Raw genomic sequence first — 15,786 nt, 5'->3', positions numbered from 1 at the left:
ATGGGCGGTCTGGGAGAACCCAGCCTCTTCATTCTGATTGGATGACTTGTCTGACATGACCTTTTTTTTCTCTGGCTTCACCGCTTCTGATTGGTCTTCTGACTTGGTCCGATTTAAGGTCATTATCCTAATCAGCCGTGGATGAAGTGAGGAGGTGGTGGGGGTTAAAAAAAAAGCAGAAACCAAACAAGAACGGTGGAGTTTGGCGTGGAGAGTCGTTTCTTCGCGAACCGACGGACCACCACCACTGGCTGAGGGAAGAATGCTTGAAAACAAGAGAGACAGATTGAAAACCTTCCTTAGGAAGATCGACGAGAAGGCCATTGTCAGACTAAAGCACTTCATGAAAGAGAGGTAAGCGGAATGAATGTTGCTAGCTGATCCGCTATCTGCCGGGTGAGCATCACCCGGATGTTGGATGCCGTTGTTTAACGGTTATTTGCTGACAACAGTGAGTCTTAATAGTTTGATTCTGGTGTCTAATGTAATATACACTTGTATTGAGGCCCATTAAAGCTATTTTACGGTAGAAAAGGACGTCTTACTAAGTGGCAAACTGCTAGCATGCTAGCCATCTGCCTGGCTGAGGATGTGATGGTATTTAAATAAACTTGAGATAACCTGCTTTGTCATTGTCGGGTAAAGTAAAATAAAGGATGATTATATTTATTTGTTTTTTAGTTTTGGTTACTGTTGTCAGATTGCCATATCTCCACCTAGTATTTATTTGAAAATATACACGATAATATTCTAGAAGTAGCTGTCATGGTTGATCACCATTCGACTTCCCTTTTTCACGATAGTTCACAAACACATCAGTGGCTGACCCAGGTTGGCCTTGTTGTGTTATTTTTATCCACAGGAGTACCTGTGTAATCCGGTCAGTTTAAATAAGCGTCATTGCTGGTGGAAAATGTGCATAAACAAAAGCTGGCCAAGATTTTGTAGGTTACTAATCTCGCCTTTACCTGCTGCTCAGAAACCATGACATCAGAAGCCTGCTTGTGTGGGCCAGATTATCATCATTTGTTTTCCCATCATTGCTGATTATGGTTTAGCAGGTGTCTAGCCCTGCAAAGGTGGATTTACACAACCTCACATTTACTAAACAACCTCCTTCTAAACATCTCCCTATAGGAGGGCGATTGTGTGTCTTCTCCCTGCCCTCAAGCAACAGTTGTCGCATATCAAATGAGACAGTTTGTATTTTTGTAGAAAATCTATTTTTAGGCCACATGAGTAAAGCACAGGTGGTGCACTATGTTATATAAATGCCCCCCCCCCCCCCCCCAATGTCATATGAGTTATTCCGCTGACGTTCTGCCCCATACATAGCCATTTGGAGGTGTCTGACAGCCCCTTCCAATCAGAAGTGGCCTGCTAGTTATCAGTAATGTGCTGCGTGTAGTGTGGCATGGTGGGTGATGGTCCGTTTGAACAAAACATGCATTCCTGTGCCATAAAAGGTTTTTTATGGCACAAGGATGCCATAAAACATTCCATGTTATCCATTTCTTCACACACACGCGCAGCAGGGTTGTTTTGTAAAATGCACAGATGGAAGTGAATACAAAGGATAAGGAAGCTTTAATTCTGCATGTCGGCTAGCTGGCTCTTTTGTAAGATGCTTTGTATGCAGACCTGCACAGCCCACTGTCAGAAAATTATGAATTGGCCTGGTAATGGCAAAGGGAGCGGGCACAGCTGCATTGCATGCAATTGCAGGATTCTGGAATAGACTGGGTGTGGCAGCTTTGCAGGCTCCAGGAAGATGCTCCCAGGACACACGGCGCAGCTGTGGGCTGCGGAGTCTCTGGGTCTTAATCATATATGTGCCAGGCAGAGAGGGTAAACCTATGTCGAAAATGAAAACCACAACTGTAGAACTGTTTATCACTTAATAACCAGTTGCAGAGTACCGAACTGTTCATGGCTGAAGTTCTGGGTAGTCTTTCTGACTGCCGTTAATGACTGGCTGCTCCGACGCTCGTGTCGCACAGCCAGGAAAAGGCAAAAGGAGAGGGGTGTCCGAATGAAGTCAAGTAGGTGAAATTTGAAGAAGGAGATTTGGGTGTTTTGTTGAAAAACATTTCAGTACCTTGGCATCAGTTTCAGTTTGAGGTTTTTTTTAATCCTCATAGGGTTCCTGAAATATCTCGTATCTCATTGTTGTGGTTATGTTTCAAAGAGCCAGAGAGTAGTTCATCTTTTCTTCCTGTAAAACCATTAGAACATTGTCTATTTTTTTTTTCAATACTAACAGAAGTAACTGAGTCTAATGGCTTTTATTTTTAAAAGGTATGATTATATCATTAAAGTAAAGTTATTTAATCAACAGAAAGGAGCTGTTTCATACTTATTCAGCTGATATTGCCACTGCTTTATGTACACCCTCTAGCATTTACAGATTAACCGTTTTGCTGTCATTCTGCATGCAGTATAATGAATTTAGCGTGTTTTAATCAGTATTTGACTTAATTTAATGGCGCCTCATTTTGAAGCTTTTATTTTTGACTACGAAACCGAAAATAAACCCTCTGGATTCACAGATTAGAAACAATCAATAGCCTTGTGAGTTTTTTTTCAATCCTCCTTACTGTGCATTTTCCCTGTTCATACGGCTGCCTGCTGACAGTACAGTCACCATAAAGAAAGACACTCTCTGTTTCTGGACCCAGTTTTCATGGAGGAAGTACAGGGACTCTTTTCGGGCTCTAGTCCACGTGACTTCCTACTCTAAAACACACAGCTACACTTATTCAGCAACACACACATAAACATTCCCTGTTACACTTGGGAGACATGCAAAGTGTTTTTTTTTTTTTTTTTTCCTTGCCGAGTGCTGGAAGGCTGCTGCTGAACGTTGCAATGAAAACTGGATCCTTTCCTTTCTATGTTTTTGTGCCCCCCACAAAAAAAAGTGACAGAGGCCTTATAATTAGGTCAAAGTTATAATACGCATGCTGTGATCACGCATATTCTTGCTGCATGAAGGGAAATTAATCATTTTATAAAGGATTGTCCTCAGCTGCCCACAAGATGGAGCTGTCACACTTTGTGGTTTCTGTTTATTTTTAAACATTTCATGGGTGTCAAGTCTGCTGTTTATGCTCAGAGGTGAACCTGAGACCTGTGTTGTTACAGCAGCTGTATTGGTCATGGGAGAGCTCTCTACTTGGGAAAAGAAAAAAAAAATGTCTTCAGGGTGCTAGCGTGGCAAACCAGCTGACGAGGCTGGTGTCTGTGGGAGGGCCTCTGGGATCATCTGTCTCAACTCGGGATAGAGAATTAAAGCAACAGATCTCCAAACCTCAGGGAATCCTCCTGGTCACTTGAATTTTCTCTGCTGTATAAATTAGTCGGCGACCTGAATATCTAGTCGTGTTGTAAAAACTTTTAAGGGCTGGATTGTCTTTTAATAACTGGCAAATACTTTAAAAGTGTTTGAATAAGCAGTATGAGCCCACATTGCAAACAGATGTTTTATTGGTACGAACTGTTCTATGCAGTCTAAATTTACCAAGAGAAGAAGTTATGCAGTGTCTCGTCATAGCTCACTTTTGGGCTCTTCAGGAAAATTTAAGCATGACCCTTTGTCCAACATTGACGCACATATTCACCCTCGCAGGACAACTGTTCCCTCGTTAAACAGTTGTTTACTTTTGACTGTCTTTCAGATTGCACAAATGCATGATGTTTTATCCATTGAGGCCTTTGTATAGGGTGGTTGAAAGATAAAACATTATCCTTTTCTCATTTGTTTAAATAGATGGCATGCAGCCTTAGACTGGTTTTGCAGTCTTTGTATGTTGAACAGATGGCTGCATGCTTTTAAAGGCCTCGGGAACATTTCTAATGTTTTTATTGTGTTCAAATCTATTTCTGACTTCGACAGTGCTAATCCTGTAGATGATTGTCACATGTTTGCACTAGAAATGTGGCAAGTAATGTTGACAGGGTGAGTGAAGTAAGTGATATGCTGACTAACGTACTGATGTGACGAGTGCCTTCAGACCTTTGATTATGTCACATTCACAGAAAAAAAGCCGTATAAGAGGAAGTAATTTTCATATATTGAGATGATGCAATGTACTGCGTTTCCTGGACATGGGTGTTACTCTTTGGAGTTTTTCCTTTTTTTGTTAAACTTAAGACTGTGGCGCTTGTGCTCTATGGCCTCTAATAGTTCTCCATGGCCCTATTCACTAATAGAACTGGGACTAAGTTAGCTATTGTTGTGCATATCGCCCTCGCTGTAGCCAGGGCCCCCCATCATGTTGCTAATGAGCACAGGGTATTGAATTGTGTAGCTTAGTATTCCAACCTGAAGACAACTCTACAATGTTGCTTGCAACCCCCACATTTCCACCAACTCTCACACTGAGCGTTTCCACGACAACACGGCTTAATTCGACAAAGACCATGGCTGAGAGTGTATTTTTGGGGTTTGAAACAGAATAATTCTCTTTTTACTAAGGTGTTGTCCTGACGTCTTTTCCTGACTTTGGCTTTATCTTCATGCTTGGTGTCCACTTCCTTTCAAAGGTCGCAATAAACCAGACCTTTACTCTCCTTAGATAGATATTGAGCGTACACGTATAAAGGTGCTGGGATACTGTCATTGAGTTGCTTGAGGCCGAACGAGGCAGCAGACTTTTACGATCGTGGAAGAAAGGGTGGAAAGTTGGGTATGGAGAAAAAAGATTTGCCAAGTGAACAAACCACTTTGGATGATTCTAATTGTCCTCAAGATTTAAATGGGTAAGTCAAATCCTTATTATTGGTCTCTGACTAACGTTAGAAACTATCAGAATGGACAGGTGACATGTCTTGAGGGCTTTTTGATATTTGAGGACATTGAAGGAAACGGAAGACTGTTTTGTTTTTTTGGGGGGTTTTTTTTCATTCTTTTTCAGTTTTTTACTTTTGTAATCTTTTGTTTACATAACCCAGTAGATAATCTCTGAGTAATAATATTAACTATCTGTTGTTGGCTATGTTTTGTTTCCTAAGATGTTACCAGAACAAATGCAAATAAATGATCCCAACTAATGTGTTCTTTTAGTGATAATATGAGAACTCAACATGATGTCAGGATTTTGTGTTCAACACAAGATAAATTGTACTTTTTGTATACAAGCAGTTCTATCTTAATTGTAATCTTCAACTTTTTTTCTGGATATCCTTTTTTATGAGTACATTTTTTTTAGTTTGAAGTGGAAATAAAACAAGTCTGGATTGTTAATGGGGTTTTGTTTTTTAAACTAGGCGGTGTGGGTTGGTACTTTAGGGAAGTAGGTCAAAGGGTAATTTCCCAGCATGAAGCAGATCCACCCCTTATGGGTCTCCTCCTGCTTTGTAAATGTAAAGTGGTAATTAAATGACACCAGTCTTATGTATAGCATGGGTTGTTTCATGCTTCTGACTTCCACATAGGTGTTTTTTTTTTTTTTTTGGATTGCTGACACGCAACCAAGTTATGAATAGCTTCTGTAATTTCTTCCTTGTTACAAAATGTACAAACATTTTCTGATTGGATAACATGAATTGCCCCCACACCTTTTTTTGGTGTGTGTGTGTTCATCAAGCAGCATTTATTAAAACCTCATTATTCGTCTTAGATTGATCATCTTTAAATCAAACTTTATATTTATAAATGTAGAGCACATAATCATGTAACACATTGTGAAGTAGCTGAATGTTGCAGGATGTGGTTTTTGCATTCTCATTGCAACAGCTAGCTTCAAAAGCAATCTCGCATTACTCAGCGTTTGTAGATTTTAATGTTCGCCATAAATATATGGTTTGGTGTACCAGCTCTTTACTGTCACATTCATACAGTTGATAAACACACACATTTAGTGACGCTTCAGTCAACCAGCAAGAAATTGGAATCAGATTTTCACCTTGATCGTCTCTGATCAACAGGTTAAACATTTTAAAATTATTATGTTTCCTTTCTTATGAAATGTATAAATTAATACCTCTCCTCATTTCAACTCTTTGGTCTCATAAACCAGCAGAATGAACTTAAGTACTTTTTTTTTTTTTTTTTTTTTTTTTTTTTTTTACCTGGAAGTGAATGTGTCAAAATTAAAATCCCTTTAAGAAAAACTGAAATTAGAAACGGCCTTTATGTAAAATTTGATTGCTTGAATCTATTTCTTCGAGGAAGGTGGCTTCATTATTATGAAATGTTTAATGCCACAAGCTCAACCTATATTGTTTTTTTTTTTACTAGTTTTTCATTCAAGGAGTTTTAACATTGAACTCTAAAGAGATGAAAAATGCCATTAGAAACTGTAACATGACTTTGTGACACTTTAACCCACAATTGTAGAGCATCTTGGAATCAGGCACATTATTTACTTGCATCAAGAAACAACTGTTAGTTCTGACTGATAGAGAAAATTACTACACAGCTGATTGGAGTACAGTCCATGAGCCTCTGTGCTTCAAGCTCCTCTGTTTAGCAGAAATGGCTCAGGCGGTAATATCCAATCGCATACAACTAGCTAACAGTTAAACACTGATTACTTAATTGTTTAGTGTGGCGTTTTTGTTGGAACTTGACTAACAGCAGCTTACTCACACTGAGACTGTAGGGGAAAGGGGAGGATTGCTCAAAGTGGCTGCTTAGAAATGCGATGTAGCCAGAAGCATTTGAAATATTCTTTAAAGCTCATTTAATTGTTTCCCACAACTAGTTTCACTTGGTAGAGTTTAGCAAAAGTTGCATGACAAGAGCCTCCTTCCTCGTCCTTTGTCACATATTTTCCATTTAAGAGCTGTGAAACAAGTTTCACTGACTGTCTTACAATATGTTGAGCACTGAATTTGTTTCCGGTTCTTTTTTTTTTTAAGTGACAGAGGCACAAGAGTTGTTGAGCAGGACTGCGGCTATTGAGGCTGGTGGAAAATGTTTTTACTGTTACATTTTTAATGTTAAAAATAAATAAACACAACTTTTAGTAGTTTTGATCAGGCTTATTTAACAAGATCTTAGCTACAGTCAGTTGAAGGAACGCATTTGAATTTGGATTCACTCACAAGATGAGGGTAATTCATCTCTTTTGGCTTTAAAGTGTTTGAATAATTCACTTGCTCGATAACAGAGATTGTTCTCATCCTGCTTAGATCAAGACATGACTTGAGGTAGGAAATGTGCCTGTGGGTGGGATTCTCTAATCCTCTTGTATGTCAATGGCTTCTCTGCATTCATTGCATATAAGAGAGGGAGGAGAGACGGCACTTTGGGCTCTGTTTATTGGCTGGTGTTTTTCATGCTTCCTTTGGCTTTGGGGGAGTGTCTGGGTTTGACGTCAGCCAGCTACGGAGTGTCACACCACCCTCAACACAAAGTGGCTGCCTTTGAACTAGCACAACACAGCTGTAGGGGTGTCTGGCAGGACGTGGCGTAGGAGATAATTGGTTTCGTAACTTTGTTACACAGAGGGCTTAAAATCTATCTTTTCATCTTATAAGTTTAGCTTACATTTGTTGGAGTTAACAGCAGTGGGTAGGAGAGGTTTCTTTTCTAACCATCTGGAAGAACAGGAAATGCCTACTGTTAGTAGGTATATGAGTTTTCGTTCATCAAAGCGATTGAAAGTTAGCAGGTAAGTCAGATTTTGTAGTATTGAAATTAAATTTTCTCTTTTGTTTTCATCTTTGTGACGAATTCTTCCTTGTATATATTTTTATTTTGATGGTGTCATGGTTTTTCTTTCATCGTAGCTTAAATGCGGTTTATGAATTCAATACATTGTCATTCAGCTGACCACCTAGTCGTGCTGTATTTCTACTTTGTGTGTTCCTCTGGTCAAGGACAGGCCATGGCCTTAAAAAATTTATTGACTTTTGTATATCCAGCAGCCTCGCTTTTATAGCACTTTTTTTTTTCCACTTCAAGTTTTTCCAACTTGACAGCTTGGAAAGCAGCCAGTACGCCCGTTTGAGTGCTGACGCAATGTGTGTCTATAAAATTTTTCATTAAGAGAGAGGATGACCATTTCCAGCTTATTGTAAAGATAATTCTGTCATCTGTCAAACAGAAGTTATGTGTCCTCTGTGCTCAGAATGAGGTGGATGGGTTTAATGAGCTTGTTGTACGACTGTAAAGCAAAATCAGACCAGAGTTGGTTAAGAGACTGACGTGGTGGTTGAAAAAGAAAAAAAAAAATAAAATGTTGATGTTTGTGGCTTAAATGTCTGGGTGGTGGTTTTCATTTTAAATTAAAAAAAAAGGCTAAAGTTTAAATGAGAATATTTTCTTCTCTGCAAAAGGGCGTAATGATGTTAGACTCGTGTTCCAACTTGTGTGTCGCAGGGTTGTGAACATGCAAGTTATCATGCTGTGGCATGCCTGTCCTCAGTTACTCTCCCATAGACACTTCTGTGCTCTTTTTATTTCTATGAAGATATGTGTGGTGTAAAGATATACTAATCTGTGCTTTTTTTTTTTTTTTTTTTTTCCCATATCCAGCAGCTACCCAGTGGAGAGTGGCGGGCTGCCAGCCAAAGCCAAGAAAAGCAGGAACAGCCAGAGCAATGGCGCCATCAAGAAGACCGAGGCGAAGAAAGCCTTGAGTTTAGAGACTGCTCAGCTCGAGCTGCAGCAGCAGCACAAAACCCTCAGCAGACAAATTGCCATCAGGTAGGATTCATCGAGAAATCCTGATTCTCCATTTTTTACCTACACTTAAGTCAATACGTGTAGGTAATTTTTTTTAAAGAGAAACTCTTTTAAAAAAATCCTTTTAATGACCATTTTATGAAAGTGTCTATTCATGAACAAATCACCTTAATTTTACATATAAAAGTGCTTTAAGTTGACTCTTGGAGGCATAAATCAGATTTTTAACATTCTAAAGCTGTTAAATTCTTCTTAATTTGACAACCAATAAATAACTTTTCCATTCACATTATAAGAGGAGATGTGGATATTTTCCACTACTCGCACCATGAATCACAAGACATGAGCTGACTCTCAGCTGCTGTCCAGTCGTGCAACACGTGTGACTGCACAGCCGTCTCAAGCAGACGCGGCTCGGATTCTCATGCTAAACTGACCTTGAGTAAAAATACAATATTTACAAACAAAATGTGAAATATGATCCAAACAATTTTATGTAAAATTTAGGTAATTATTGCAGTAAAAATAATGCTATTTATAACACTTATTTACATCTTTGCACACTAAATTTAAAAAAGTAACTTTTTTATATATATATATATATTTATTTATTTATTTTTTTTTACAAAATATATCTGCTTTGATTTTCATCTGTGCTAAAGTATCACTGAGTATCTATTTTAGTTGGAAGACTGCAGCTGGCATGCTGCTAGAGAGTTGACCTAACAGGAGTACCTTTGATTAGATTGATAACTAATCCTCCACACATTGTGTGTTAGTTTCCACACAATTATTTATTTTTGCAACCAGAACATTCTCAACTGCTCAATTTACCTTGTATGCAAAGAGAAAGCATAGGAACCTTTCCTTCAGTCAGTTGACCATCTGTACGCAGCGACAACTAATCCCCGGTTCATTGGGATGAAAAGGATGTTTTGCATTTATTATCTTAACATCATACCTCAAACCGATTTATTTATTTTTTTTTCCTTCTCTTCAGATCGGAGACATTTGATGGTGACAACAAAGGCTTCGAGAGAACAGAAGGCACCGGCACGCAAAGTGTAAGCCCATGCTGATGTACTTCATCTTCCTGTTGGGAAGAAAATGCATTCTATGCTTAAAATTTCAAAGACAAACCTTTTCTCATTTTCAGAGTTTCACAAAGCACAACAAAACATTCCACAAGTTGTTTCCAGACATTCCTGAGGAAGAAGACTTGATACATGGTAGGTACAGGGAAAATGACAGGAAAACATCAAATAAAATCAAATGCATGTGTGAAACTGAAAAACTGTTCTCCACTTTTCCTCCCAGCATACATCTGTGCTCTGCAGAGAGAAGTGCCGTATCACGGTCGCCTCTACGTCACCGACACCCACGCCTGTTTCTTTTCCTCGGTTCTGCTGAAGGACACTAAGGTAGGCCTCTCTGCCGACTTGGCATGTCGCTGTGTTAAAAGCAATGTTTGACTTGACTGACGTCTTGGGTTTTATTGTTTTTCTTGCAGGTTGTCATTCCGGTTTCCTCCATCCACACAGTGAAGAAACAGAAAACAGCTCTGCTGGTACCCAACGCCTTGTCTCTTCGTACCTCAGACGGAGAGAAGGTCCGTCTAACATCTTTGACTCTCTGCAATTGTAACATTCATGAAGCAAATTGAGTTTTATCATGTTTGGAATGAAATGAGATGTTGTCTAGCAACATTAATATTGCTTCACAAGTTAAGTCAACAGGGTGTGTTTCACTATTGGATTTTTACCATTAAGCCAGTGGCTAATAATCCTCCCTCCTTTGTGTTTTTCTTATTGTTTAGTACGTCTTTGTGTCGCTGAGGAACAGGGAATCGTGTTACCAGCTGCTTCGCTCCGTCTGCCCTCAGATAGAGGTGAGTCGGGTCAAACTACAAAAGAAACCCAGAATTGCAGCAGCTGAGTAAAATGTGGAACCACAGTTAGGGTCACTATAGAAAGACTGATGGCGTTACAGTCAAATTGTGTCAGGTTGTTGAGAAAAACTTTTGAAGTGCTTCACTGTTACGGTGAAAGTGTTGCAATGTATTGGACTTTCTCTTGTTACGAAGTCTGAATGTCGGGAACCAGGTTTTATAAAAGTACAGCGTTACAAATTAAAGCAGGTGTCGGCTTTACTGTTTGAGCTCTCTTTGTGTTTCTTTTCATAAAATGTTGGAGGCTCAAGGTTTGTGGGAATCGTTTTCAAGTCGTCTCTGCATCTTCTTTTACAGGACGGCAGCACCAACAGTAGCCCTCGCTTTTCCTCAGGCGAAAACAGCTTTGACAAAAGCAAACACGTGGTAAGAAAACTCTAATCAGTTCGTCTGACGTTAGAAACTTTAAAATAAGTGCTCTTTAATGTGCAATGCTACTTGTTTCTGATGTCCTGGTTCTTTGTGTGCAGAACTCCAGCCAGTCCAGCTTGGACGACAGCTTGGATGGTTCTGAAACTCAGTCCTTACAGAACCAGCCTCTGCAGAGAGCTCACCGAGGTAGGATGTTTGACTGTTTGACTGATGTTTGACACATTACGACCATATTAAAGTAGTTACAATCTTTTGTTCCCTAAATTAGAGTTTATTATAAACGACACTTGCTGTGCTACATTTACAATGTTCTAATTTTATTCTAGACGTGCAAAGTTCAAGGTCTGCTAGTGGTTTTAACAGCAATTCCTCCTCCTCTTATCTGTCCTTCCAGTAGAAGCAGTGCCTCATGGAAACGGTTCAGGTTTCAGCAGTCAGCAGACTGACAGCTCATCCACAGAGGAGCTCTCTGAGTCAGGTAATGGACACAAAGTGTAACGAGTAGGCAAATTCAGTAATGAGCATAGGAACCATAATTAGAAAGTGAAAGTGAGCTGTAATATTTACGCTGTTGACTTGTATTTTTAGGTGGATCGTGGATGTGGAATGTGACTGAAAAAGCCAAGTCTCTGCTGGTTCAGAGAGAGTTCAGCACCCTCAACACTCTTCTCTTTATTTACTTGATTCTGTAAGTGACACCTTTCTTCTTTAGTACGTCCCCCCCACCACCCTCTCCTGTTTGCTAATCTCTTATCTGCTGGTGCTGAAGTTGCATTCCACAAAGGAAAGCATGAGACTTTCCATTGTCTTGTGCGGATAGACCTGATTATCTCAAATAATTCCATTGAGGGAAAGTAAGTTTCACATTTGCTCAAAAGCCCCCTGGTGGTTGAAGAAAAATCCACATATAAACCGGAAAATACAATATATGAAAAAAAACACTGAATGCTCTCTGGTATGAGCAGGCGGCATTGTTCAGGGGGCCGGACCAAATGACGTGGCGGGCCGGATCCGGCCCGCGGGCCGTAGTTTGGGGACCCCTGGTCTAAGCATTGAAGAACTAGTCTAAATCTGTGTGTGTGTGTGTGTGTGTGTTGCAGGGTGGTACTGCTGCTGCTGTCTTCAGGTTACATCGGTCTCCGTATCGTGGCTCTGGAGGAACAGCTTACGTCCCTCGGTGCTCTGCCAGAGTTCACCTTACAGAGCGGGTAGGATGTCTCTTTTCATCTCGGTCTTTATTTCAGTGTGAGAAGCAAGTAATTGATATCCAGTTTAAACAATAATGCCACTCAAACACTTGGATACTAATGCGAAATTCACAACAACAAAAAATCCTCAAGTTATCACAAGTCATCACACTCCTTCTAGGTGCTTTTCTATATTGGGTGTAATACTGCCACCTAGTGGGGAGTTACCGTTTTTGTTTCTTTTTTTCCTTTTACACAAGTTTGTGGTTTTTACCCTGTTGTCTCAACAATGCAAAATCTTATAATCAGTTTTCAGATATTTTAAATCCTTGGTCCACAAAATTAAGTGCCAAATTCACAACTAAATGAACACGCCCTATAAACGAGGAAGTAGGAAATGCATCGTATAGCAATAGTAAAAAATGTAATTCTGTCTACTATATAGTTCATAACTCAGCAGATTCTTTGAGAAGTTTGTCGTTTGTTTTCTGTCTTTAACCGTTTCTTTTTGTCTCGACAGGTATAACAAAAACACATAATCCTCAGCGACGGGAGGGACGGGCGGACTTGTGATTGGAAGATGATTTCAGCCTCTCTGCAGCTGAACCTGAAGGGCCAACTTTAACGTACTCAGACTCTGCTCCCCAACATGGCCGGCGCTGTTATGTAGAGGAAGAGCAGCAACCTTGTGCAATTTCAGAGTCGCCAACTTGAAACAGCTCTTCTTCCTCCAAGTGCAGTAAATAAACGGGCGTGTTGCAGCCTCATCACACAGAGCCAAGCCAAATAAATACTCACGCTGCCTGGTTGCAGTGTGCCAGTTGTTTAAAAACCAAAGCCACAATGGCTCAAACTCAGCAAAGTGCCACACTAGCCAAGTCAGATGGCACTTTGCTTTCAGAAACTTTTCGACATCTGTGAATCTGTCACCCATTGTCCTGTTCACCCTGAGCATGCAATCTGAATAGGGCTATACTGATCAGCATTAGCCTGCTGTAGTGCTTTTTGCTGCACTTCAACACTGGAGACGTAGCGCTATGCATAGCCAAAGATGCACAAAGTGCACATCTTTTGCATGAGTGCACAGAGAACTTTTCAATATCTTTCATCAGCTGTAAACTCAGTCCTGTCTGTCTCTACATTGAGCAAGTTTTGGGTACTTTAAATTGTTCTTTCTCATTGGCTGTGGGTTGAAATGATGATTTTTTTTTTTTAATTTTTTTTAAAGAAAAATATTTAACGCAGATCAGCCCACAGAGGCATAATCATTTCCTGATGATCTTATCCTTTCTCTCAATTCGTCATGATTGCAGTTATACTTTCTTCGTTTTTTTGGCATGATTTAAACATGTTAAACGATCAATGCTCAGAGCTCTGGATGAATGCATCTTCAATGCACAAATACTCAGCACAACGGGACACTAAGAAGTTGTCCAAAAGGCGTAGACTTTGGTCTTTGAGAGCGGATTCAAATCTCTGGTTCAGGCGTTTAGTTGTTGTAGCGTCTTCATGCAAAACTAGCTTTTTGTTCTAAAGCGACGTGCTTCTTGAAGACCAAATAACCAGTAATGTATTTCTAATGCATGTGTCTGCAGTTATTGACACTTGACTGATTACTGTATATGCATTCTTGCTCTGGTCACCAGAGGGACGCGTAATAACCACTTTACACTGTAAGGTCCGAGTTTTCAAATGCAAAAGAAATGTGGTCCGGAAAAGAAATTTCAATTTGCAACAAATTAATATGCATGGGGGAAAAAAATGTAACTTATGTTTGTGTGAAGTTTTTAAGTGAAGAATTGTTTGTGGGAGGGAGAAGCAGTCCAATAATAGAAAAGTAAGAAGTGAGAGGAACTCCTCAAATAAGCAAGCGCACTTTAAAAAAATATACATTGTGCCTGTCGCAACCCCAGACACCTTGGTTGGACTGAAATGGCAAAGCTGGCGTTCTGCGGTGTTTGATGGTGCTAAGAATTATTTTAAATTGATTTCACTCAGGGTTGGTGGGGCTCTTCCTGCCATGTGGTTTTAGTCGCTACAGCTTGACATTTCATTATGTAGTGCTAATGATGGGTTTTCACGGTTTGCACATCTTTAGCTCTTCAGTAACCCCTTTAACAATAAATTGATCTCATTTGATTTTAACTGAGAAATCGTGGCGTTCAACTCGTAATGTTCGTCTTTCCTTTCTCAAATTTCTTATTTTTAACTCGAATCATATCAGTACCACATTTTAACACCGCCGTTCTTTTGGAGCCTCTTTTTTTGTAGGAGCAGTGAGCGCTTCAACCTGTGCTGCATCCTCATGGAGAGTCCTCTAAATGTTCAACAGATGTTTTTTGTTTTTGTTGTTGCCATGCCATATGCATTACTGTCAGTTATTGTATTCCCCCACCAGGGGGAAGCATGCACAACCACTGTCCTCAAATGATCCATTTCAAGACTCTGGGGCGGTTTTTGTGATTTTTGCACTATTCAGAGTGTTGTAAATAATTTTGTACCAAATGTTAATGTCCTTAATTCTAGTTTGGCTCTCTATATATATTTATTTGCATTATGTGTAATTTAAAGTAGTCTCTGTGAGATTGCTTTGTACTGTTGAAAATAAAACGAATATTTGAAAGTAAAGTTTGGTGTATTTGCGTTTTAATTTTTTGAAAGTGTGTGAACACTGTCCCTGAACGTTAAGGGGATACAGGTACATTTGTGAAACGAAAAGTAAACATCTCATTCAACCATAGTACTTGATATTTTAAATATACTCATTACTTTATCCCATTTTGTCAATTAGACACTTAAAAAAAAAAAAAGCATGGTACACATTTTAGTTGATATTTGGTAGAACAAGCTTTTGTTCCAAATATAGGTGCAAGGCTTTTGTGCTGTTTCTACCTGCTTTGAACATGTAGAGAGACTGAAAATATTGCAAAATAGCATCATCTCTGTGTGTGTTTTAAGCAGACATTTTTTTTTTTAAGTCTCCTCACAGATTCGACGGACGGTAACTGGGCCACTGTAACATTTAAACATGATTTTATATACATCAGTCTCCGAACCTTTTGCCACAAGAACCAAAACTGTCACACCACTCTGCCACAAAATGAGTTATTTTTCATTTTTTGTTTTTACCTACTGTTTGGTAAATTAATGTACTTTTTAATCGTATGATAAAGTGAAAGCATTAAACCGGGCTTACTAATTGTACAAAAAATTTTACGGTCTACTATACTATAGGAAGCTTCTAGTTTGCCAGCATGTTTTCTAAAATGCCCTTTTTTTTCTTTTTAAAGAGTTTATTTGCATCACCTTCCTGTAGCAGTGCCTCAAAGTTGTGCCATTTTGGGCACACACAATAATTCCCATGCTTTGGACACCACTGACCTAACACGATCCCTTGTAACCCTCTTGCTGGACCGTTGTCCCACTTCTTTCCCCAGCTTTGTCCTGTATTTAAATTCATCAGTCTATCCATCAACATGGACCAGATTCCTTGTCCTCGGGTAGAAAAGCATTTCCACACATGATGCACAACCTGGCAAACTACAGGGCTTCTTAAGCATTTTTCTTTTTTCCAACAAAAGGTGTTGGAAAGACGGATATATCACATCAAACTTTTCACATATGTTTCTAGGTATTAGCTAGGT

At 39.5% G+C, this 15,786-nt stretch overlaps 1 protein-coding gene across 5 annotated transcripts; it reads left to right on the top strand.

The window, feature by feature from the left end:
• The first annotated feature begins 134 nt into the window (after positions 1 to 134).
• On the top strand, positions 135 to 14,770 carry LOC106903497 (GRAM domain-containing protein 2B). 5 transcript variants are annotated; one of them, XM_088005034.1, is made up of 13 exons: positions 135 to 354; positions 8,489 to 8,656; positions 9,636 to 9,699; positions 9,792 to 9,864; positions 9,953 to 10,056; positions 10,146 to 10,244; positions 10,452 to 10,523; positions 10,881 to 10,949; positions 11,054 to 11,141; positions 11,350 to 11,433; positions 11,544 to 11,643; positions 12,056 to 12,163; positions 12,663 to 14,770. In XM_088005034.1, the coding sequence occupies exons 1-13, from the start codon at positions 263 to 265 to the stop codon at positions 12,679 to 12,681; spliced, it is 1,140 nt and encodes a 379-aa protein (XP_087861160.1). In that variant the 5' UTR covers positions 135 to 262; the 3' UTR covers positions 12,682 to 14,770. The 5 variants fall into 5 exon arrangements, with proteins under 5 accessions (XP_087861160.1, XP_014822856.1, XP_014822855.1 ...); XM_014967370.2 differs by having other exon boundaries at positions 8,486 to 8,656; positions 11,353 to 11,433; XM_014967369.2 differs by having other exon boundaries at positions 8,486 to 8,656.
• The last annotated feature ends 1,016 nt before the right edge of the window (positions 14,771 to 15,786 follow it).

The sequence above is a fragment of the Poecilia mexicana genome, unplaced genomic scaffold (assembly GCF_051168715.1).
Source record: "Poecilia mexicana isolate PSO_F unplaced genomic scaffold, ASM5116871v1 scaffold_4, whole genome shotgun sequence".
In the NCBI taxonomy this organism is placed as follows: domain Eukaryota; kingdom Metazoa; phylum Chordata; class Actinopteri; order Cyprinodontiformes; family Poeciliidae; genus Poecilia; species Poecilia mexicana.
Note: the sequence above shows the minus strand (reverse complement) of the source record. Positions and strands in the feature narration are given on the sequence as shown.